The sequence below is a fragment of the Lithobates pipiens genome, unplaced genomic scaffold, assembly GCF_037356315.1.
Source record: "Lithobates pipiens isolate NorthernLeopardFrog02 unplaced genomic scaffold, aLitPip1_a1.2 Scaffold_18, whole genome shotgun sequence".
NCBI lineage: Eukaryota > Metazoa > Chordata > Amphibia > Anura > Ranidae > Lithobates > Lithobates pipiens.
The window spans coordinates 497,269,304-497,295,401 of NW_027507758.1; the positions used below are offsets into that span (position 1 = coordinate 497,269,304).

Consider the following 26,098-nt stretch of genomic DNA (forward strand, 5'->3'; position numbering starts at 1 on the left):
AGACTAAAGCCTTACAGTTGAGCCCCACGGAAACAGCTAAATACACAGATGAAATAAATATAAGGTAGCTGTGCTAACATGCCAAAGGATTTGTATTTTTTACTATGCAGTCCTGAGATTTACATATGCTATACCATGCAGTACAACCAGCCAGGTGATTGGGTTTTTGTTTCTGTTGCTGCAAAGTAACACAGCCAGATCATCTCCCTGCCCCAGCCTGTAATTGGACAGTGAAGGAATAGAATCGGACTGATCAGAACATCTTCCTGTCCTCATTTCTGTCAGGCCTGATTGGCCTCTAGTACTGCCAATCCCTCTGCCAATCTCAGTGCTCCTCTACAGGGATCACAAGAGGCCAAAAAATATGTTATATCTCAGTGAATACTGTATACTAGTTGCATTGAGATTTTTTTTTTTTATATATATCAATACAGAACTGCAATAAACTGCGCTTTTTTAAGTTTGGCTTTAGTAATTTCAGTATCATATGATTTCTTAAAGCTAGACTAAGCTGACTTCTTGCACTGCTTATGTGAGAGTCTCTTGTCTAAGATTCCTGTGCAGCCACTGACTGCAATTTGTGTGGTTGAGACTGCAGAGCTATGATAATGGCCTGAATTATCATAAGGTCAAATTTAGGGCCATATTTAAGATACATATGTAGCACTGACCCCCGAAGGAGCTGCTGGTTTTGTTGGGCTTACCATTACCTTCTTGACCTCTTCTCCGTCTAGGGGTACCCATGGCAAATGGCCCAAAGAAATGTGGAAACTGACACTGAATCTTCTTTTGGGTTATTTATTTGAACCAGAAACAGAGTCTTTAGACAAGGGTAGAGGGTTAGGATTAAGCTCAGGTACTTTAGACTGCAAAAATGGAAAGTCTCTTATAGGAAATATCCAGAGAGTAGTAACTGTTTCACAGCTGGATTTTACAACCTCCGGATAGACCTCCTCTCACTAGGCCTAGCAGCCGGTAGGGTGTTAAGCAAAGTCTCTGCCACCGACTTGAACGTAGGATATTTGAGAAAGTCTCTGCCACAGACTTTAGCATTACTGAGGGACATAGACAAATTTAAAGAGCTATCATACGGTACCAGTATCTCTCAGCTGATCCGGCGATACCGTAGGAGTGTAGATCCATGTAGTGTCCGTCAACTAAGCCTCCAGGCTCCTTCAGAGAAGCCAGCCTGAAGAGTCCTCCCCTGGGGTTTCTCCAGTTGCTGGGCCTCTCCCTTGGATGAGATGGCACCGGACCACCTTTGGATCAATAGAACCCAAAATCCATTCAGGCCTGTCCCTGCAGTTGTGTTGCCTCGGGCTAGCCAGCCCCGAGACTCGAATTGCATGGTTCTACACCCCAGGCTAGGAGGGCCATGGAGGCTGGTCAGGAGGACCAGCACCAAACAGACAGAAAATATTCTCTGGACAGACTAGAACAGAACCCCGAAGCACGTGATGTCAGTACCTTAAATACTACCTCCCAGAATGCACAGCAGGAGAACACGCCCACTGGGCTGGTTGCGAAAGAACAGTGGCATTCAATACACCCAGCTAGACTGCGTTCTCAACTTTGCCAGTGGTGACAGCGACACCTGCAGTCAAAGACAACCCAGTACAACCCAGCTAGACTGGTACTGAAACCAGAAATTTAGAAAATTTGCCCCAAAAACCCAACTGTGGTTTCAGGAAAGTTAACTTTGAAAAAAACATAGCGCCTGCTTGTCAGGAGCCAGCGCTACACATATATACTTAAAATGACAACCAGGTCCAAGAATTGAAGACTATGAAATTAACCAAAGCCACGTGGCAGGTAACTTTCTAAAACACCTCTGAAACAATATGAGTGCAAGCTCTGGACCATATTGGCTGCTCTGCCGTTTAAAGAAAAAAGAAGTAAACGTATTTATTGGGTACATATAACTAAATCCTGAATTTTAATTAGACTAGACCTGTTGTAACTCGGAGAACCTAATAAAATGTCCACATGTATCACTAATGCTGACTGGAAAGTAGTCATCTGCTCGAGATGGCTGCATATGCTCATTTGCCATGCAAAGCCGAAAAAGTCCCTTACACAAATATTGCTGTATGTTTTGCTTTTCACATGGAGGAAGCAGATGTAAACGTACAGTCTTCCCTATGGAAAAGCCATAATGTACAGTGTTCTCTGTGGAATAGCCAATGTATACATTGCATCACAAAGCCTTCAAATGATCTTATGGAATGAAGGTCTAATCACTGGAGTCTGGGCCTCCCTCCCTCTTGCTCTTCCCAGCATAATGCTTCATTTTGGAGGTCAGCTCTGTTTACTTCCCCTACACGAGGTCCCTCTCTCGAGTGCATGCAGGAGGCAGAAAGCCGTCGCTTCTTCTGTTTACCCAGCTCTCCTCTAATCCGCCTTTTTTGTTTTCTATTCCCATCCTTTTGGAGAAGGATGTTAATTTCCTGAAATTAAGCACTTAACTTGATTGCTGTTTTGTTAATTGCAGGCTTCATAGCTATGGCACTGTTGCGTGGTTAGCATGGATAATGTAGCGAGGATCCGGGAAGCTCCAACAACAAGATCACTGCTTGGTACAGCTCATTATCCCATAAACCTGAGTACTAAACACCTCAGCCAGAATACCTGGACACGTTTGTTGATACTTAAAGGAAATCCATCAGTAAAGAAGGCAGCTGTATGAATATGCTCTGATGAAAGAAGCAATTTCATAATTATGTGCAACATACTAGTTTTAAGTAAGTAATTACTGAGTCAGCACCCTGGATCTAGTATGTAAAATGAGTCAGGGAAAGGCTGCTTCTATCACAGCCTAATCACAAAGGTGTCTTGCTATTTGACAGGGTTAGTTAACAATCACGGATTTAATCAGGCAGAAGTTAGCTAACCAGTTTACTAAACCACAATCAAAGGTTAGCAAACATAAAGCTGACGTTAATGCAAAGTGATGACCTGAAGCAAAGTGTTTTCTACCTATTGGGGTGGGTCATGTTAAAGAGCCTGACATAAGCATAGTTTTACAGGCACTGGGTATCATTTACTTATCATTATAGCTATTTTTTCTCTTGTATAAGCAGACAATACTTTTTCAAGTGATTTTTGCAAAATTTCTTGTAACATTTTTCAGGCTCTTAGTTTACAATCTCACAGTCTAATCTTGCAACCTGGAAGATGTAAGATGAGGTTACAAAGAGCTGACACTGCTATCTGAGCTGACGACTCCAGCAAGTCTCTCAGTCTCACAGTTATTAAGTCAGTTCATATAACCAACAGTCTCCTTGTTTTCCAAACCTCTCTTTCACTAATCAACACATGAATTGTGTGCAGGAAAACCTTCACTGGAAACACAAAACAAAGAGGTATTGGTGACACAGTATGAATTAGTAAAGGAAATCTGCCACAAACTACCCAGAACGAATGTCTATTCTCCATTAAAAAGCCTAATTCCTCCATCACATATGCTAGCTTCTCCACTACACAGCCTAATTCCTCCACCACACATCCAGTTCCCCCACAATATAGCCTAATTCCTCCACTACACAGCCAAATTCCCCCATCATACAGCCTAATTCCTCCCCCACACATATACTTCCCCACCACACAGCCTAATTCCTCTACCACACATCCAATTCCCCCGCCCACACAGCCTACATCCCCCACCATACAGCCTAATTCCTCCATCACACAGCCTAATTCCTCCTCCACACAGCCCAATCCCCCCACCGCACATCCTATTTCCTCCACCACACATCCAATTCTCCCATCACACTGCCTAATTCCTCCACTACACAACCCAATTCCCCCACCACACAGTCTAATTCCTCCACCACACATCCAAATCCCCCACCATATAGCCTAATTCCTCCACCACACATCCAATTCTCCCACACACAGCCTACATCCCCCACCATACAGCCTTATTCCTCCACCACGGAGCCCATTTCCTCCACCACACATCCAATTCTCCCATCACCCTGCCTAATTCCTCCACTACACAGCCCAATTCCCCCACCACACAGTCTAATTCCTCCACCACACAGCCTACATCCCCCACCATACAGCCTTATTCCTCCACCACGCAGCCCATTTCCTCCACCACACATCCAATTCCTCTACCACACAGCCTCATTTCTCCACCACACAACCTAATTCCCCCACCACACTGCCTAACTCCTCCACCACACAACCTAATGTCTCCACCACCTAATGACTCCACCACACAACCTAATGTTTCTACTGCACAGCCTAATCTCTCCACCACACAACCTCGCTCCTCTACTACACAGCCTAATTCCTCCATCATACAGCCTAATGGCTCCACTACGCAGCCTAATGCCCTGTACACACAAATCCATCTGATTTTTTCCAATGGATGTTGGCTCAAACTTGTCTTGCATACACACGGTCGCATAAAGTTGTCATAACAACAAGTACGACGGGGCTATAAAGAGGAAGTCCAATAGCCAGTAGCCAATAGCTTCCGTCTCGTAATTTATTCTGAGCATACATGGCACTTTGTGCGTCGGAATTGTCTACACACGATCGGAATTTACGTAATCGGATTCTGTTGTCAGAAAATTTTAGATCCAGATCTCAAACTTTGTGTGTCAGAAATTCCAATGGAAAAAGTCTGTTGAAGCCTACACACGGTTGGAATTTCAGACAACACGATTCGATCGCAGATTTTCCATCGGAAAGTTCGACCATGTGTATAGGGCATTATTCTTCCACCACATTTTGTACAAAACCACACTTCTGTCCGGTTCCCTTTAACTGATTGGCCAAACTAGTGTCTGTACAACACTGAATAATTGCTTCATCACACAGCCTAATTCCTCCACCACAGACCCCTTAACCGCACAGCCTAATGTCTTAACCGCACAGCCTAATGTCTCCACCACACATCATAATTATAATGCCCCATCTCAGTCTACACTAAATTTTGCTCTAATTATTTTTTTAAATATGCCTAAATCTGGCACCTTACTGATGCTTATTGCAGCAAACAAATCTTCTCGATCACACCTGTGTGCATGGGTTACGCAAGTATCAATCTGGGACTGTAAAAAAATACAAAGGCTGCCATTGCTGACCTTTCCTTCTGCAAGTGCTAGCTGTCAAGCTGTCATTTTGATCCAGTGGCTTCAACTCTGCCTGACTCATTTATACAGATAAAGAATTTCTTACGGATACTAAGAATTTCTGGCTTCAGTCTGCCTTAATTTGCTGCATATTCCTTCCAGGTAAGTGAAAGAAAAAACATTGACATCAGAAGCAACCAGCAAAGTAATATTTTTAGGAGGTCAGCAATGGCAACACCCGTATTTCTTACATTAAATATAAAACTATAGAGTGAACCATCCAGTAAGGAATGAGCCAATGCAATAAGTCACCACTGCGAGTTTCATCTGTGTAAAAATTACAGCTTGTGTTTTTGGGGTTTGTAAACCTCTAACTAGATTTGTGAAAATATAAAACGTGACAAAAAATAAATAAACCTGCTGACTGGAAAAAAATACATTAAAAATACATAAATAAATACATTAATAAAATACACTTAAAATATAAGTTATAGCCATGACCACAAATTAATTTTTTTAATTTGTACAAAACCGCTCTTCTGTCCGGTTCCCTTTAACTGATTGGCCAGGCAGCAATATAAGATTCACCAGTAGATGGCACTGAAGGCGAAATAAGAGATTGCACTTCCAATAAAGCCATGGAGCTAGAAGTGACAGGTCCTCTTGATGTTGGTACAATGAGGAGTTTTGAATCTGGAAGGATTTTAAAAAGTATGGAATCTCCCTATAAGTAGATCTGCATTACATCATCTTAGACATCGAGAGGGAAGGACATTAGACAGGCATGATGATCTTAAATGAAATGGACAGTCTGAGGACAGACAGAGTTAAAACAGAAATGGATGTCTAGAATGAAGCTTACGATCTGCAGTTTCATGATATAAAACAGATAAATGGCAACACTGAGGTGCTTTGACTGCTCCTGATAAATGCATGTGTATTAATGGATATTGAAACCAGTTATGTATGTGACACAAATAAAAATATGAAGAGACGACAAAGTCCTAGATAATATGGATGGATGCTAGACTGAAAAACATGACGGGGAAAGATAAGCATCTGATAGGCTGAAGGTGAAGGAGAGCGGGGAAGACACGTGCTTCATCGCTTCGAGCTTCTCTGGGCTCTACGCAGATCTCTGGCCAGAATCCAACAACAGTCACATATTCATAATCATTCAAAACCTGTCAATTACCTGATGAGAGTTTAATGCAGTTACTAGAGACTATATAAATTAAGTGTGGGATTAACACACACAATGAATTATATAAACCCTTATACCTGCAGCCATTTGCTGTTCATTTTCTCAATTAAAATGAACCTGAGAGGATAAGTTATGGAGGGTGACATCATTGCTGACTTGTTTTTAAATGACTCTGGGGCTGTAATCCTCCTCCTGGCTTTATTACATTCTGCAAGCATGCAGCCAGTGAAGTGTAGGGATACCTGATTTGCATATATCTATTTTATATAAAAGAAGCAAAAAACAGAAGAGAGCAATGGAGCCCGCAATGACAGCTCATATATTCTCTTATCTAGATTAGTTACATTTCTTACCAATTTTAGAATTCTCTATTTATTGTGTCCTTCCAGCTCCTATACATATACGTAGGTGTATATATATATATATATATATATATATATATATATATATATATATATATATATATATATATATATATATAAACTTTGCAGAGCTCTTTGCTATGTAAAACTGTAGGGACAAGACCAAATATTACTAGGCTATTTTCTCGCCACATTAAATATTCTTTATAGAATGAATCAGGAATATAATGCATTGGATGCAGTGTATGATCATATGAAATAAGTATTTATCAGCTCCATCTAGTGCCCATAATGTGGTATTTCCCTGATTCACTCTAGCCTGTTTGAACAATAAACATTTGACCTAGAGAGAATATATTATTATTATAATACAAGGTTTATATAGCGCCAACTGTTTGTGCAGGGCTTTACAAAATGAAATAGCCTAACAACATTCAAACGGTGTCACCGGGTGCTAATTGTAGACTTCCTGTTGCATAAACCTCACATGTGAAAGATTTGTTTTTCTTTTGTTTATATGTGATATATACAATTATATATTCATGGGTCTGTCTTTCACATGTGAGGTTTATGCAACAGGAAGTCTGCAATTAGCACCTGGTGACACCTGTTATAGGTGGGACTATATAAGAACTGTTTTGCAGACATACATGTGTAATGACTAAGTGCGTGTAAAGTGTGCGAAACGCGTCTACCCAGCATTCTGATGCCTGTCATTTTTGGGATTTCCAAATAAAGAGGATTTTGATATACAGTAGTGTGCGGCCATTTCTTCTAATTTCAGCCACTCCTGCCCCTGACAGAGAACTGAGTGATCAGCGGTCATGTGATCGCACTGTTCTTCGTCTTAGAGCAGGTGTGGGACAGCTGCAGCATCAAGTCAATGCTGCAGGCATATAGGTGAGTATGTATTTTTTTTTTCCTGACATCTTGTACTTCTCCTTTAATGCTAAGTTATTCTCTAGAATAGGGTAATAAGATGGCAAGCAAACTTTTCCTGACAAAAATGCTGGTCCAGACTCCCTCCAGTGCTGACCACGTGACCGAGCTTAGGCCTTTGGTCATATGATCACTGCCAAAGGGGAGAATCAGTCATTATTTGAAAATTGATCATCCGCCCCATCAACTGAGATTGCACAGCCTAAAGCTAACTGTTTTGGTGACATTTGGAACACTACTATAGGGACTCTTCATTTTCCCCAGGAAAGGCAACCATTTGTGCCCTTCTTATACTCTTAGTTTATCTATCTCTGCATGCTTGCCAGTGCCTTCACTGATATTGAATAGCAACACAATGCACAAAGTACTGTGCATTACCATGTGTTACACTACTCCAAGGCAGGATCGTCGCTAGGGGGTGGCTATTGGGGCTATTGCCCCGAATCTGGGGCCAATAGCCCTGAGTCTCTTGCCACAGGGTCCCTGCCTAACCCGTGGGTTGTGGCCACAGCTGCTGCTGCGTGCAGGCTGGCTGCATGAGAGAGGAGGAGGAGAGGACAGAAGTGAGCGGGCGGACGAGCAGAGATGAAGGTGTGCCCCCCCGGACCTGCAAAAAAGTTGGTGACCACTGCTTTGGGCTCCAGCCCCAGGTCTTTTGCAGACCTAGCAACGCCCCTGCTCCAGGGTATAAGGGCTTTAATAGATATATACCTATGGATCTTCCTAACATTTAACATATAGTTTACAGTGAGGATAATATCTTCAAATTCAAGGTTTGTGATGATTTTTTGCTGTTTGTGTTGTTTTTAAATAAACCTGTATTTGTTAGTACATGAGCAACTTAATCCCAGCAGGAAGCTGGGAAAAATGAGCATGGCATGGACAACATATTATTTCATGTACTAAGGACAGGACCAAACAGTAGCAGAACAATTGCGGTTTTGTTGTCCTACATACACAGTAGCCATTCTGATGATGCCCTCAGTGAAAGCATTCACTTCATGGAGGCCCACACTTAAAAGTATATAAATAAAAGGAAACAATCTTCTTAGCGTCATTAAGCATTACATTTTACAGCTATCATTTTCCAAACCTGCCACGTCACCGCTAGTCCCTTCCATTATATACACGCCGTTCTGCTCTCTTTAATGCCTACCCCATGTGTAAGCAACCCAAGTTCATAGGTTTATGAAGCTAGGACATTATTACTGCACTTATGTGAACAAGCTTACAAAAACAGCTATTGACCTTTTGTTATTTAATTTAACAGTTAATATTAAGCCATAAATCACACATTGTATGAGCTTTTTGCTATCGTCTGGCAATAGGCTTTTTTATACTTTAGGCTCTTTAGATAAGAAAATATATATAAACAGTGCTAGCCTTTTGAGTAAAGTAAAACAGAATATAGAAAAGGGACTCACCTGCTTGGTTAGTGGTTATATTGACGGACACATGTTGAGGAGGGAATGGGCTTTTATTGGTCACTCCATTTACAGCCTGGATCTCAAACGTATATGGTGTGTGGGCCCATAAATTGCTAATGAAGACACGAGTGTCTGTGAGCCCCATTTGGCGGGGAACAAAATCTACATTATCATCACACCGCGAGCAACTCCTCCGATCAGAGCGACACTTCTTGCAGATAATGTTGTAGGTGACATCGTCCCTGCCTCCAGTTTCACGTGGGGGGTGCCACTCCAATGTGATCGATGTCTCATTCACTATAGAGATAACATTACGAGGTCCAGAAGGAACACCTATTAAAAAAAAAAATAGAATTAATTAAAGCATAACTAAGGGAAAACTTATTTTTTGTTTTAGACAGAGTGGAAATGGATTAGAATACCTGGCAGGTTTTAACTGCGACTTCTGCACCTGTTAGGGAGCATTACCCTCTCTATTTGTCCTATATACCATTATCATTGAAAGTGAAAGTAAAAGAAAATCCAAATTTTAGGTTGTCCCTAGAACAGGAATAGAGAAGAAATCTTCTCTGATGACCTGGGGAGCCCCAAGAGATTCTCTTAAATTGCAGGGATTTTCTCTCACTTCTTCTTTTGGCTATGGGAAAGGAAGTGAATGGAAATCTGCCCGATGTGGCAGAGATGGCAACAAAAATAATAATGACTGGAGTTATACCCCTCCCTAAGGCTGGGTTCACACTGGAGCACGGAGCAGATCACAGCAGGAGTTTGGTGCGTCTCCATTCACAGGTTCGGGTCTGATTTCAGCCCAAATTTTTGGCTATATTTGGACCTGAAACAAACCAAAAGACGAACAGGACTCCTGTGCATTTTTGCATCGGAGCTGCTCTGGAGATGTGTGAACTGGCTCCATGGAGAGTCAGTCACAATCTCCTGCATTGCGAATTGGATGCGGATTGTGCACCCAGCCTTACTCTATCCAAAATTGACGAAAAAAGTTTTGCCTATAGTTCTAATTTAAGTTTTACTACCATGTTTGAGTTGAGAACACACTAAAGCCTGTTAGACAATTTCACATTCATGGTAGACAAATTGCACCACAATTCTGGTTAAAGACATTAAAGAGAACTGTCCGGAACAAGCATTTTAAATAACCTAACTCTCAACCGTTAACATGTTATAATAGTGCAGTTCTGCTTTTTATAGATGGTTTGTGTGCTGTTACTTGTAGTGTCTTCTTGTTACAGCATAATAACATAATATTGTCCATAATAATGGACAATAGTCCAATGTAAAGCCATAAAGCCCCCAAGTAGGCTCACCTTTCCCCTGCCTGACCTAATACTTTGTAAGGGCTGCCAGAAGGAAATAAAACTGCCAATTAACAAAGCCTTCAGTTTTCCTATCAGCAGGCAAAGTGATAAGACCTACACTGACACTTCTGCTCAGATGGGAGGCGAATACAAGAAATAATAAACAGTAATTCATGAACGGAAAGGAAGCCCTATTGTAACAATGATTCACACTATTACAGAAGGCTTTTGGTGACTGATCCTCTTTGAATATAGACAATAGACTGGTTGCCCTGTGCAACCTCACTACTATTCCTTTATCATTATTACAAGATTTATATAGCTCCAACAGTTCGTGAAGCACTTTACAATATAAAGAGAGACAGTACAGTTACAATGCAATTCAAAAACAAAAGGGTTAGGAGGCCTTGCTCTTGAGGGATTTACGGTACTTTTTGATATAAGATGACCTCTAAAGCAGGCCACAGAATGAAAATACTAGATGATATAGGCAGACAAAGCCAGTTGGTCATGTTGCATGGAGAACAATTGACTGTATAGGGGAGATCATTTTGCCCTATCCCTATTGTTCTCCTGGAGATAAGTTGGTGCTGGTAGTGGCTCCTCCATGCTCCCTTCCCTTTCCTCCCCAATAGGTAGAAACGTGAATGCTCAAGTGACCTCTATATTCAAGTTTATTCATCTAGTCAACAAGACCTCTTCCATTGATTAGATTATACCTAAATATCAGGCTATCCCCAAAGGTCTATAGTCTGCTAAACCAAAAGTTGAAGTAGACAAGCCTTAAAGGGGTTGTAAAGGTAAATGTTTTTTCACCTTAATGCATTCTATGCATTAAGGTGAAAAAACATCCGACAGTGCCTGCGCCCCCAGCCCCCCTGTTTTACTTACCTCGAAAGTCCCGCACTCGCCCCCCGACATCCTTTCCACCGTTCAGCCTGGCCGCTGATTGGCTGGAGTGGATGGATGGAAAGCAGCGCAGCCATTAGCTCGCGCTGCTGTCAATCACATCCACCGACGCGGAGCGCCGGGGGCGGGGCCGTGTGATACAGCGAGCGGCTATAGCCGCCGGCTGTATCATGGGAGCGTGCCCGCAGATGCTTCTCACCATGCGAGGGAGCTCACATGAACGTGAGAAGCACCTGCGGGAGGAAGCAGGGACAGCCGCCGAGGGACCCCAGAAGAGCAGGTTCGGGGCCACTCTGTGCAAAATGAGCTGCACAGTGGAGGTAAGTATAACATGTTTGTTATTTAAAAAAAAAAATAGTTCACTTTACAATTCCTTTAAGAGAAATACAAGACTGTCCTTTTTGATCTCCTTTTGAAAATGCTAGTTGTTTTGTTTCACTGACTCAAAATAAGTTCTCCAATCACGGAGGTCAGAGGAAAAAAAAACAGAAAGCATTTTCTTAGCCTCCAAGATTGTCTCAGGGCAGCCAGAAACAAACAGTACATCTTGGTGGGTATACACTACAATATTCATACATTGTTGGACCTAAGGTAGGGACAAAAATGACATACAATAGAGGGACCAAGGAGTTTGGATTCAAGAAAGTTATGATATTTCACAAAGCCTAAAAGCACTCTGCTAAGCACTAGTCACGTATCAGAATGTAATATATATATATATATATATATATATACACACACACACACACAGTATCTCACAAAAGTGAGTACACCCCTCACATTTTTGAAATTATTTTATTATATCTTTTCATGTGACAACACTGAAGAAATTACACTTTGCTACAATGTAAAGTAGTGAGTGTAAAGCTTGCATAACAGTGTAAAATTGCTGTCCCCTCAAAATAACTCAACACACAGCCATTAATGTCTAAACCTTTGGGTAATGTTCTGCTGGAAAACCTTGGGTCCTGCCATTCATGTGGATGTTACTTTGGTGTCCATGCCTCAATGGGTCAGGGCTGTTTTAGCAAAAGGGGGCCATACTCAATATTAGGTGGGTGGTCATAATGTTATGGCTGATCACTGTGTGTGTGTGTGTGTGTATATATATACCGTAGATACACAATGTAGTAAATGACTGCTGTGAGATGGATGTCTGGATGAACTGACCCTTTAAATCATATTACTTGCACTTATAACAAATGGTACCGTTTTTTTAGAAGATCAAATTCTTAGCCTTCAGTCTGCACAGAGATACAGATAAAGCCCATGAACTAAAGCCATTTTTTGCTACATTAAACCCAGACTCCCAAAATAAGCCTGCTAAAAAGGAGTAGCAAGGGTTGTGCAACCATGAGATGCCCCCCTTAAGGCCATACATATCTATTATAGGCTGTCACTGTCCAGTGACCTATTTTGGTGAAAAAAAGAGGACCTGAGAACGATCTGCTTTTTCTTTCAGGCTATAAAGCTTTCGCAGACACATCCGTTCTTTTATACTATTTTACTTTACAGTTATCAAACATGTCCGCTGGGATTCCTTGTCTAACATTTACTATCCGTTCAATAAAGTTAGACTTTGTGACTTTGTGAACTCTTTCTATTTTAACACTCAAGTGCCACAGCATGATCTTGCCTCCTTCTCTATGGAAAATGTTGTCGTTTTGAACCTTGCTGTAATGTTAATGTAGTACTAACGCATCTGTGGTTCTGTCTCTGTAGACTGTAACGCGGACACAATGGAACAATGACAATTTACACAAACTTCTATAGTTACTATGATGAGGAAAGTTCAATTCCAAAAGCTGCTCACAAAAAAGGTTGATTCCACTGCTAGGTTACGCTATCTCCAAAAAAAATCCTTTGTACTTACAAAAATGCAAACAGATTACTTCTGGTTTTAAATATTACTCCTCCCAGGGTTGCCGGCCTCCCAAAGTGAAATTTTCTGACACAACAAAAATTTTTCTGACAGAGCCAAATTTTTGCTGACAGTTCAAAAAGTTATCCAAAATTGTGCTTTTCAGTGCAAATATCAATATTTACCCACTTCAGCTCTGAAAGTTTCCCCCCCCCCCCTTCATGACCAAGCCATTTTTTGCTATGCACCACTGCTGTAATTTAACTGACAATTGCGCGGTTATGCAATGCTGTATCCAAACAAAATGTATATCATTTTTTTTCACACAAATAGAGTGGTATTTGACCACCTGTTTTTTTTTATTGTTTAATAAAAAAGGACCCAATTCCCTTGAAGAGTGCAGAAGTTTTTCACTTCGTTTTTTTGCTTAGTTCCCTTTTGTGTAAGGGTTTGCCAGTTGGACATTTTTTACGCACTTTGTGGACTTTATGACCTTACATTTTTGTCATGTGAATTTTTACACTGTTAATACTCTTATAGATTACCGCACCTGTTTCTTTGAATATTCTTTTAATTATTAATAATATACACTATCACTATACTACTGACACTGGGCAGGAAGGGGTTAACATCTAGGGTGATAAAGGGTTTAAATGTGTCCTTAACAAATGTTTTTGCTGTGCATGCCAATTTATGACGGCAGAATGGCGCTGGTGGACAAAAGGGCATACAGGTACATCCCCTTTAAGAAGCGGTGCTTCGTGTGAGTGCGCACCGCGGTCTCTGTGACCATGATCATGGGTCCCGCGGACTCGATGTCCGCCGAGTGCCCGCGATCATGTCACGGAGAGGTAAAAGCAAAGCATTTCCCCGTTCTGCCTAGTGACAGGACAGAGATCACTGCTCTATGTCATCAAGAGCAGTGATCACTGTCATGTGAGGTGTAACCCCCCCCACAGTTAGAATCACTCCCTAGGACAGACTTAACCCCTTCACCGCCCCCTAGTGGTTAATCCCTTCACTGTTAGTGTCATTTACACAGTAATCAATGCATTTTTATTGCACTGATTGCTGTATAAATGACAATGGTCCCAAAATAGTGTCCAAAGTGTCCAATCTGTCCGCCATAATGTCGCAGTCCCAATAAAAATCGCAGATCACCGCCATTACTAATAAAAAAAAAAATTAAAAATAAAAATGCCATAAAACTATACCCTATTTTGCAAACGCTATAAATTATGCGCAAACCAATCAATATACGCTTATTGCGATTTTTTTTTTTTTACAATATTTTTGGGGTATATTTATTTTAGCAAAAAGTAAAAAATTGCATTTTTTTTTTCAAAATTGTCGCTCTTTTTTTGTTAATAGCGCAAACAATAAAAACCGCAGAGGTGATCAAATACCACCAAAAGAAAGCTCTATTTTTGGGAAAAAAAGGACGTCAATTTTGTTTGGGTACAACATTGCATGACAGCGCAATTGTCAGTTAAAACAATGCAGTGCCGAATCACAAAAAGTGCTCTGGTCAGGAAGGGGGTAACTTATTCTGGAGCTGAAGCAGTTAAATTAGTTCTAAAGCCCAAAGATGTTTTTTACTTTAATGCATTCTATGCATTAAGGTAAAAAACCTTCTGGGTACCAGAATTCCCCCCGCCCCCCCCTAATACTTACTTGAGTACATTCTTGACCCAGAACTGTGCATGAGAGCCGAGGCTCTCCCAGCTCTGTCCCTTTTCTCTGGGAAGTTTAATAGCAGCAGGAGCCATTGACTTAGGGAGCAAGGGGTGGGCCGAGTCACAGACAGGATTTTTCCGGTGGTATGCATCGATGCCGCATCGGGGACACCCGAATCGCGATGCATCGATGCAGAGATTAATTTCAGAACCCCTAGTACTTAGCATATTTTTCACCCATGGCTGCTTTTTTTTTTGCTAAAAAAAGAAAATTGTAATAAGAATACTGAAATTATTTAAATACTGAAATTAAAACAATAATAAGTATGACCAGAAAAGGAATGCAGAACACAAAAATTACAGTGTTTTCTCCCATTGGTGCTAAGTGGAGAAATACTTGTTGACATTATTGGTTGCTGAAAAGTTGTTTCTTTACATTTGTGGTCAATGAAGTGCCCCTTTATACTAGTAGTCAGCTTGTGTCCGTTTATATTTGTGAGCAGTGAAATGCTGCACTACATAGGTGATCAGTGTGACAAGACCCTACTAGATTTGAAGTCCTAGAAGGACCCCTTTACATTAGTAATCAGTAGGAAAATACTCCCTACAGATAGGTAAAAAGATCATCAGTGTCAGCAATCACTTATCTGAGAGTCAAAAGTTGCTCATAGCTCAGGTAACCACTAGAAACCTCTGGAAGGACCCCAGGCTTACAGTATACCTTGGATGGAAAAGGCTAGTTTAGAGACTGAATGAAAGATTCAATACCATCTAACAAGTTTTTCAGTTACATAATACATTTCTATAGACCTGTACACCAAAGCAAAATAAGAGACATTTGGGGAGGAAGCAGAGACATTTGGTTTCAAAAGAGGAACACTTCCTCCAACTTAGGGACAGCTGGGACTATGTTTATAGGGGATTGTATGACGCTAATAACAAGTAAAACTCAAGTACTTTACATAAATTTAATAATTTCTTTGAATAAATGGTTGTATTCAGTTGTGTCTTTTACTGTATATCTGTATAGGGTCTCTTCTTAAACCCATCACCCCTTTCACATTCCATATAATATATGCACGTTTGGAGTTAGGAGGATATTTTGCGGGTCACATTAATAATCATGTGCAATTTATTTTCTGAGTGCTGACCATGAGACTTTCAAGAGGTCTATTTTTCCATCACACATGCAGAACAATTAATTCCACTCAGTGTACTGAGGCTGGCTATATCTCCAAGCTGGCTTTTCTCTTTCAGGAGGCTTTATGCGAAGATCATGCTCCTTTTCTGTTCTACTTGAAGCATATTACAAGGCCCAGAGATGTTGCATATAAATCCCCAAGGCTGTAAGCACAGTCAGAGCTACAAGGTGACTTCTTTAGTTTATGTATGACAATTGTGTATTATAAAAATGACAGCCATCCAGTAAATCTCTGTATTCCTCGCATAAACCCGCCACATTCTGCTCACAGACTGCTATAAGTAGGTTCCCAATCTACAGATCCAATCTTCTTCATTAAAAAAACACTGGCCATTTTCAGATTGGTATAATTCAAAGGCCTGAGTGAGCTATAAGATGAGAGAAATCATATGGACAAACCGACTTTAAGAGCTTGCAGTGTACATTATAAAATGAAAATGTATATATAGAACAATAGTACGCTGGTATCTCATACCTAAAAAACTACAGAAATTTAAACCATCAATCTCAAACATATCCCTGAGATTTATGAATAATTCAGCTACAATATATCATATCAACTAGACCTGCCAGAGATTGTGTCAGTCTAGATTCCAGTAAAATCCCTTATTTATACTGTCATATGAATATCACTGAAACCGCTGGACGGTGTACTAGTCTTACCACAACAGGGTCCCGTAAATCCCCTAGGAAACTGATGAACCATATTCTTACAAGTGCTAGATGCAAATGTATCTATAGGGATTTTCATAGAAGAAATAATATATCATATTCAATTATTATTATTATTATTATTATTATACAGGATTTATATAGCGCCAACAGTTTACGCAGCGCTTTACAACATTAGGGCACACATTACAATACAATTCAAGACATAGGGCCCTGTTCATTAGAGTTTACAATCTAAGAGGCAGGGTCAAGTTATACAAAAGGGTAATAGCTGTGGGGGATGAGCCAAATCATAATTGCAATGTTAAAATTACATATTACAAATTACATTTTACATAATTGTTTAAAAAAAGTGCAGAAACTTTTTGAAGAACCCTTGTATAGCTATTGTTACCGTGCACTAGATATAATCATTACCGGTATGTTATTTCACTCTTAAAATAAGTGATATTTATGTTTGCCCCAGGCAGACTCCCAAAGACCAAAGATGTGACCTCTTTGACCCTCCAGAGCTTACTAAATTAAAGGTTAAAGTGGATGTAGGACAAGTAACTAGAAGACTGAAGATTCCCATCTCATCTTCACCTCTTTTGAGCCAATCTGATTCGAACGTCCAATAAAAAGCTTTTGCAAAATCCCTTTTTCATTAAAGAGCTATTTTTTTCATAAACGATGAAATCTGCAGAGGACTGTAGAAGTGAACATCTGTCGCTGCCAGTTGTTCGTAGAAATACTAATTATTTTTATCTATATTTTACAGTTTAATCATAAGTTTGGAAATCTAGGTGTTTAAACAACGGCACATTTATTCATCTTTTTATTTTATGTTACACATCATCTGGAGAGTAATATACTTATTGACTTAAAGATTCGGGGAATTCATAGACTCGAATAGTATACCACAGAGTAAAGGAAATCTTCATTACAAAGAAATGTATGTAAATACCAATTCAGTCATTTCCCACTCTCAGTGATTCTTTTGGCCAGCTCTTTGGGCACCATTTTGGAAAGCCTTTTCTATAGGTAGGTCGCTAACACAAAAAACGCTGCTCTAGGTATGTTCAAAATCGGGACTCCACCTGCTCAGCTCAAAATTGTGCAAATGCAGCTCGCAGCCATATAGCACAAACAACAAAATCTAGATGGCTGCACACATAGGATCCTATCAAATATCACTTTATTCAGACACAGATAATAAAAACAGCGTTGATCCATAAGAATGGGAGACGGAGAGACGGTTAACACGTTTCATGCTAAATTAGAGTTTGTTCATAACTAGGTTATGTGATTAGGTGATTTTTGGATCTTAGGAGTGCAAACATCCAGGTTTGGTTGTTTGTGTTAAGGTAGGTAGCTAGGTCTTTCCTTAACCCTACCCAGTAGCTTGGGCTTGGCACCAGCATGTGATAGCACTTGTAATTTGTACATACATACTAGAGCTAATTTGAACAGGAGTCCTTTAACCTACTAACATATCTTCGGAGTGTGTGGAAACCTACACAAATACAGGGAGAACATGCAAACTCCATACAGATAGTATCCTAGCTGAGAGTCAACCCAGGATCCCTTTGCTAATTGGCTGAAGTGCTGATCAGTGTATTAATACAACAGAGGGTCTGCTGTCAGAATACAATATCACAGCTGGTAGGATTCCTCCATCCACCTCTCTTGTGTGGATGGGGGAATCTATTCAGTTTTTTTTTTTGATTACCCCACTGACAGATCAAAAAAACTGTCCTATATATGCTGAGCTTTAGCCACTGTGTCCTATATATGTCCTATATATATATTTTGTCCTATATATATACAGTTTGTCCTATATATGCTGCGCTTTAGACACTGTGCTGCTTGGTATAGAGTAGTAGTGTGCAATTTCTTAGGCCGCGTACACACGCGGGGACTGTTCGCCCAACTTTGTCCGCTGAACAGTGTTTCGGCAAACAGTCCGCTCGTGTGTGGGCTTTCAGCGGACAGTTTCAGCGAACAGTCCGCTGAACAAGGTTTTTCGGAAATTCCAAACAGTCCCCTCGTGTGTAGGCTCGTTCGTCAAACTAAGTTCCGCGCATGCTCAGAAAGGATTTACACGCCGAAAGTTATAATGCAGTGTATAGGACGTCGTATTTTTCGTCCCGTCGTACGTGCCGTTCACGTCATCGCGCACGGTTTCAGCAAACTGTTCGTTCGTCGTGTGTGGCCATGTCCGTCCATGCTAATTTTGAGCAGACTGTTTGCCGAAACTGTTTGACGGACAAAGTTGGGCGAACAGTCCGCGCGTGTGTACGCGGCCTTACACATTCATTTACTTTTTTATCAATGTGATCAATATGGCCTACCTGTGTGTTTCAGCTCTGCTGGAATGAGGAGATCTAGCAAAAGGCTGAGTTAACTGAATGCCATAGGAAATTACTGAAGCCACAGGACATTAGCAAAGCCAAAGGAAGTCCTTTGGGAGCGATGTGATTGTACCACTATATGGAATGATCATAACTCTGGGTACAACAAACAAACTCTCTCACCATCACTCTGCAATCAAAATTAGGTACTTAAATTAAAGTTCTAATGTCTTCCTTCCGTTATACCTTTCAGAACTGCTGCAGGGTGATTTTACGTAGATTAGAGGGGGCTCCTTATGACGCAATCAACATCACTGAAGTGCAATATTAAAGTATGGATTTCCACTGAAAGCCCAGCTCCAGGATTTATAAAAAAAAAAAACAATGCTTATTAACTCTTGGGGATGAGGAATAAGATAAGCTATAATAATATATGTAAACTATTTGAATTAAGAACAGACATGTCTCCTTTATTTCTATTGTGTAGTGCAGGTCAGTGACCAGACCTAAGTCTGTAGCTCTCCTCAAACTGTTTTTGTCTCCCCATATTAGCTCTATATCCACTGAAGTATGCTATAACCAGATAAGTACAGCATTTATCGGCATACAACATGCACCGGCATATAACACGCACCCTAACTTTAAGAGGGAAATTTCAGAAAACTTAGGGTCAGTGCTCAGCCTCACCAGTGCCCATCAATGCAACCTGCTCTATGACCATCTGCAGCCTCTAATATGCCCATTATTGCAGCCTGTTTAGTGCCCATCAGAAGCCTCTAACATGCCCATCTGCAGCTTCTAATGTGCCCATTATTGAGCCTCTAACATGCCCATTATTGCAGCCTCTAACATTCCCATGATTGCAGCTTCTAACATGCCCATGATTGCAGCTTCTAACATGCCCATGATTGCAGCCTGTTTTAGTATACATCTGCAGACTCACCTTTGCAGATGATTGCAGCCGTGCCAGTGCTGGATGACACAGATCTGCAATCTCCTTTGAGCACCATTCACTCACAGTCCCGACCGGCTCATATGATGGACAGAGCAGTGGTCCAATGCCAGGCCAGGGGGGTGGGACTGTGTGTGACAGCACTGGATACACAGGAGATTGTGTCATCCAGCAGCACTCATCCCCTCCTTCCACTCCCAGTAGCAGGGATTGGCGTATATTACGCACACACGATTTCCCCCTGATTTTCAGGGGGGAAAAGTGTGTGGTATATGCCGATAAATATGGCATTTGCCATTTTACAAAGCATGGTAAGGACTGGCCAGAGAAGGATAACTTTGATGTAGTTGCTCAACTTTAACATACCCTATATTTCCAAAAGTATTGGGATGCCTGCCTTTACACACACAGGAACTTTAATGGCATCCCAGTCTTAGTCAGTAGGGTTCAATATTGAGTTGGCCTACCCTTTGCAGCTATAATAGCTTCACTTCTTCTGGGAATGCTGTCCACAAGGTTTAGGGGTGTGTCTATTGCACGGGTCTCAAACTAGCGGCCCTCCAGCTGTTACAAAACTTAAAGTGCCATCATGCCTCTGCCTGTGGGAGTCAGGCTTGTAACTGTCAGCCTTGCAATGCATCATGGGACTTGTAGTTTTGCAACAGCTGGAGGGCCACCAGTTTGAGACCTCTGGTCTATGGGAATGTTTGACCATTCTTCCCGAAGCGCATTTGTGAAGGCCTGGCTCTCAGTCTCTGCTCTAATTCATCCCAAAGGTGTTCTACCTGCTAAAAATATGCACTGTCACTGTACTAATGACACTGGCTGTGAAGGGGTTAAACATCTAGGACAATCAAAGGGTTAAATGTGTGCCTAGCCAGTGTTTTTGTGTACTGTGGGAGTACTTTTACTAGGGGAAGTAACTGATTGAATTCCCCGCTTTTCAGGGAAAGAAAATTTATTTATTCCCTGCTGACAGGACAAGGCTCTGCCCCGTTTACATAGCCGGGTGCCAGTGGTAATCCATTGGCCGGTGATCGACATCTACTGTGTTTAATCACAGCACAACCAGGTCCCCAGCGGCGCCCGTGCCCCTACCCAGAAGGTTCAGATAACGCACTAGGCACGTGATCTGGCACAGCCGAGCCGCCTTCCCACTGTATATCTGGGTTATGGGTCAGCAAGCGGTTAAGACTCCTATCATCTTTTTTGTGCTACCTTTATCTTTTTAGGGATATTGTCTTCCACTTCCTGTTCCAGGGACATAACAGGAAGTAAGAGGACATCTTTTCAAAACAAAGTAAAATCCCCTATGACCGACGGTTTGTTTAGTGTGCTGCTCATGCTCGATCACTATGGGGAGTAGTGTGGGTAATGCTGCAACCACTGCAGGAGTGCTAGCAAGGGATGGAGATTGTCCCAGCTCTTGTAGTCACTGGAAGAAAGAGAGAAAAGATCCCTGGTGCCACACTTCCACGGAGACCTATGGGGGTATGAGAGAGACAACCTCTGCCTGGGCTCCCACCGGACCATGCTCAACCCATTTGGCCCTCAGAGCTTAGTCATGGGGATCATTGTCATCCGAGGGGCTGAGTGAAACTCGTTGGGGACGGGGCTTGGTGAGAGCCCAGGCTAAAGTTGTCTCTCTCATACTGCCATAGGACTCTGTGGATGTGCAGGACCAGGGATCTTTCCTCTCTTCCTTCCAAAGTAAAATCTCCTGTTAGATACAGCAGCTGTTCCCTCACCTTCTGTTCTCGTGAGAGCTCAAAAATGTTGGTTTTGCCATCACTTTCTGCACCAGAGACAATAGTTACCAGGACAAACAGAGGGGGTGAAGCTCCACAGTAGGCAGAGACAGTAATGAAAACCTGACAAGAGTTCTAAACCATCCCTTTTCAAAATATTGGTTTATACATATATTTAAAAGAAAATGTGTCAAATGCTGTAGCTGTAGGGCAGGCATCGAATGTCCATGTATGGGGAAATGTGCACACTCTCTCCCTTTTTCAAGGCAGCACTCGTGGTGATTGGTGCCTATGCAACCTCTCGTCAGGCCTTTTGGCCTGAGTTGTGGTGAAGTAGGATTGTGCCTTCTCCTGTCTGTATATTGGGTCCTCAGTGGCACATAAGAGAAGCACTTGCCACTATTAGGGATTGTTTACCCTTGCGTTGGACCTCCGATAAGCAGTCAGTGGTGAACCATTTTTTAGGGTGTTTGACAGGTGGTGAGGAGATGTTATGTTACCTTTCAATGCCTTTTATAACCCCTTAAAGCCTGCACCACCATTCCAGAACTGCATGCATTACAAGCAGTTGTGGTAACCGGGATAATTTTGCTGTGGCATGTGAGTCCCCTATATGACTGTACACAGCTTAGGTAGAGCGGGTGCGTTTACATAAGTTATATACCTGGTTCAAAATAATTTTTCTTTTTAAGTTTATACATACGGACATTTAAAAATTGTTATATCATATTTACTATTTAACATGGAAAAGATGTGAAAAAGACACTGCAGCTCCACCTTATGGCGAAAGATGAATTATTTTCTTTTTAATAAATAAAGAAAAATAATACAAAAATACTATACTTTATACTTTAAGCCCGCCCATGCAGGTCTAATAAAGACAAAATGAATTCAGTCAGATGACAATGAACAGTCAATGATAACGTATTTCACCTGTCTCCTGAACTAAGTTATAGCTCTCCCTCCATGTAATGACAGAAAGTACAGAACTGACAGACAAATGTCTCGTACTTGTAGACAGTAATATTTCTTCTTTACAGAAAATAAACAAGGTATTCCAAGATGATTCTAGGAGGAAGTAAAGGCAACATATGTTCAATTACACATATCTATTCAATATGCAGATTTGTACTCGTACTTCTTTAGGCAAAAAGAAAAACCTTTAATTAGTCTTTTCCATCTGTCCATGTTTACCTCATATTAGGTCCAAATATATACACTTGAAATTGGTGATGGCCATGACGCTATAAGGGTCAGTGTTGATGAGCTTCAATTGACCAATGCAGGTTGCTTTTGACAATAGTTTATGAAGCTTCAGAGATCATTTAGAATTAATTAGAGGTGTAGTTGATCTGCAGTTGACTTGCATTTGATCTGCTTCACTTCCTTTTGCATTCCCATAGACTTGTATTGGGGACAGAAGCAAACAAAAGCCCATCAATTCTGCCTCTGCCTCTTAAAGTAAACCCGTCACTCATAAAATTTTGCATTTTATGGAAAAATAGTAAGTAAAGGTTACCTTCAGTGAAATCCACGTCAGTGCGAATAACGCTCACTATGGTACCCATATTAATTTCCTCATGTTCAATTCATACACGTTGCAAGTGTGGAATTGTTTTACATAAAATGTTTATTCTCTATTTCTTGTAAATGGGTATTCATGCCACCAGCCCTGTTCTCCAGAGACATCTGATAGGAACTTACATTTTTTTGCACTCAGATGGTGCTGCTGTTTTTAAGTATATTTTCTTTACCTATTAAGGTCTTCTTCACACTGTCATAACTTGAAAGTCACGTGATTTTGCCGCAATTTTGTGACCGCCATTTTGACGCAATTTCAGGAAATGCCTGTGTAAACTTGAGGTCTATGGACCTCAACTCTCATCAAAGTCGGACCAAAGTAGGACAGGGACTACTTTAACCATTTAACGACCAGCGCACGACGATGTACGTCCTATTTTTGAAGAGGGATATCTCGGTAACGGCAGCAGCTGCTGCCACAACCGAGATATCCATCTCTTCAGGCACCGGTCGTCTGTATGATAATGGTGATCTCCGCGGCGGATTCGTCGCGAGATCACCTCTATCGGCGGCGGGAGAGGTGCCAGCACCCCTCCTGCCGACCTCCCGCACCTTCCGCCGCTTACCGGAGCCGTCGGTAGCGGCGGAGGCGATCGGGTCCTTTTGCTAGCTGGGTATGGAGACGAGTGAGTCTAAGATGGCCCCCACTCGTCTCTATACCATAGGAGGGCGTAAGCGACAGTTAAAAAACAGTGTAAAAATAAATAAAATCAATTAAAATAAATAAGAAAAAAAAAAGGTTTTTAAAAACACCCCGTCACGACAAGCTTGCGCACAGAAGCGAGCGCATATGTGAGTAGCGCCCGCATATGAAAATGGTGGTCAAACCACACATGTGAGGTATTGCCGTAATCGGTAGAGCGAGAGCAATAATTCTAGCCCTAGACCTCCTCTGTAACGCAAAAAATGCAACCTGTAGAATTTTTTAAATGTCGCTTATGGAGATTTTCGAGGCTAAAAGTTTGACGCCATTCCACGAGCGTGCGCAATTTTGAAGCGTGACATGTTGGGTATAAATTTACTCGGCGTACCATTATCTTTCACAATATAAAAAAAAATGGGCTAATTTTACTGTTGTCTTATTTTTTTATTTAAAAAAGTGAATTTTTTCCAAAAAAAGTGCACTTGTAAGACCGCTGCGCAAATATGGTGTGAAAAAAAGTATTTCAATGACCGCCATTTTATTCTCTAGGGTGTTAGAAAAAAATATATAAAATGTTTGGGGGTTCTAAGTAATTTTCTAGCAAAAAAAAATGTTTTAAACATGTAAACACCAAATCTGAAAAAGAGGCCTGGTCCTTAAGTGGTTAAAGTCGGTGCAACTTGAAGTCGCACAGATATGAATGGTACTCATTGAAAATCATTGGGTATGACTTATCATGCGACTTTGCAGTCCTGAGTCACAGGACAAGTCGTACAAGTGTGAAAGGGGCCTAAGTAGTAGAATAAAAAAAAACATATTTTAAAACTATGTTCTTCATTCATTATATTTGTCAAGTAAATATTAACTACTGCATATAAATATTGTATCTATATTTTACATTTCCTGCCAACAGTTGAAACTACGTGCTCCTTGTCAGGTCTATTCTTAGCTGCTCTGTTGAAAAAAGCCATTCAACCAGACATTCGAATAAAAAACAGAGTGGCTGGAAAGAAATAGCCGTGCGCTTTACTTTAAAAAGGTTAGAAGAGAGATAGTTCCAACTGCGGGTACTGCACTTTGACAGAAATTAGCCTGGGTGCACGGCTATTAAAAAAAAAAATTAATAGACAAGATTTAAGCAGCCCATATATGTTTCTTTTTTTCTTTCTTTCAACAAGCGGGTTGAATGAAAAAAAAAGAACCAATTCCACCATTTAGAGTGAATTGGGGAATCCTTTCCATTGAGCTACGGTATTCTGACAGTGGGGAGACTTTCCTGCCATCAGAATACACTGATCAGCTTTGCAGGCCACTGAATGCAGTGCTGATTGAATGGCAAAAATCTGATCGGTAGATTGACTTCTGTACAACTACCCTGTCCATACATGGATCAAAATTCAGCTAGTTCCTGCTGAACCAGCTGAATTTCAATCCATGAATGGCCAGCTTTAGTTGAGGCACATATACACACACACACTGTATGTATATATATATATATATATATATATATATATATATATATATATATATAGTTGAAAACATGTAAACTAAACTGAAATAGACTCAATATATTTCCCCATTCATGTTTTGATAGCTTGCTGGAGTAGCACAATATGTAGACATTGTACTTTTGTTTTTATTACTTAGTGAGTAAAGTTGACAGGATGTATACATGTGGATGGGTATATTTCTAATGGTTATTTACTTCCTTTGAGTAATACCTTTAAACACTGCCACTGAATAAGTATTGCTACTTTTCTGTATTGACTGAATTTAAATGTATGAACAGTAGTCAGACAAGGCAAACTTAGGTCAATCATCACCTATCCATCAACACCTAGACTGCCTTATCATTATGCAGCAGACATCACCTACCCAAATGCTAGAACAGTTAAAAAAATATCAAGGTTGGCAGAGCATGCGTAAGATTGTTTTTTATTAATGCGATGTAGTGGTTGGGGAATTTTGCCTAAGAATTAATCAATGCAACCAGCAATGTGGCATATATTTCAATAAGGAGATTAAGTAGATTAAGTGGATCTAGATAGAAACGGAAAACAAAAACTGTTATGCCGCATACACACGATCGGATTTTCCAATGGGATATGTTGGATGTGAGTTTGTTGGCGGTAAGGCTGACCATGTGTATGCTTCATCAGACAATTGTTGTTGGACTTTCCGCCAACAAATGTT

General features: G+C 40.9%; 1 protein-coding gene across 3 annotated transcripts in view; it reads right to left on the bottom strand.

Moving 5' to 3' along the window:
• The window catches only part of EPHB1 (EPH receptor B1), a 409,064-nt gene that overhangs the window by 94,582 nt on the left and 288,384 nt on the right, over positions 1-26,098 (bottom strand). For all 3 annotated transcript variants that reach the window (XM_077488639.1, XM_077488637.1, XM_077488638.1), the window contains one exon: positions 9,014-9,349. In XM_077488639.1, coding sequence (XP_077344765.1) covers positions 9,014-9,349 — 336 coding nt within the window. The remainder of the gene's footprint in view (positions 1-9,013; positions 9,350-26,098) is intronic.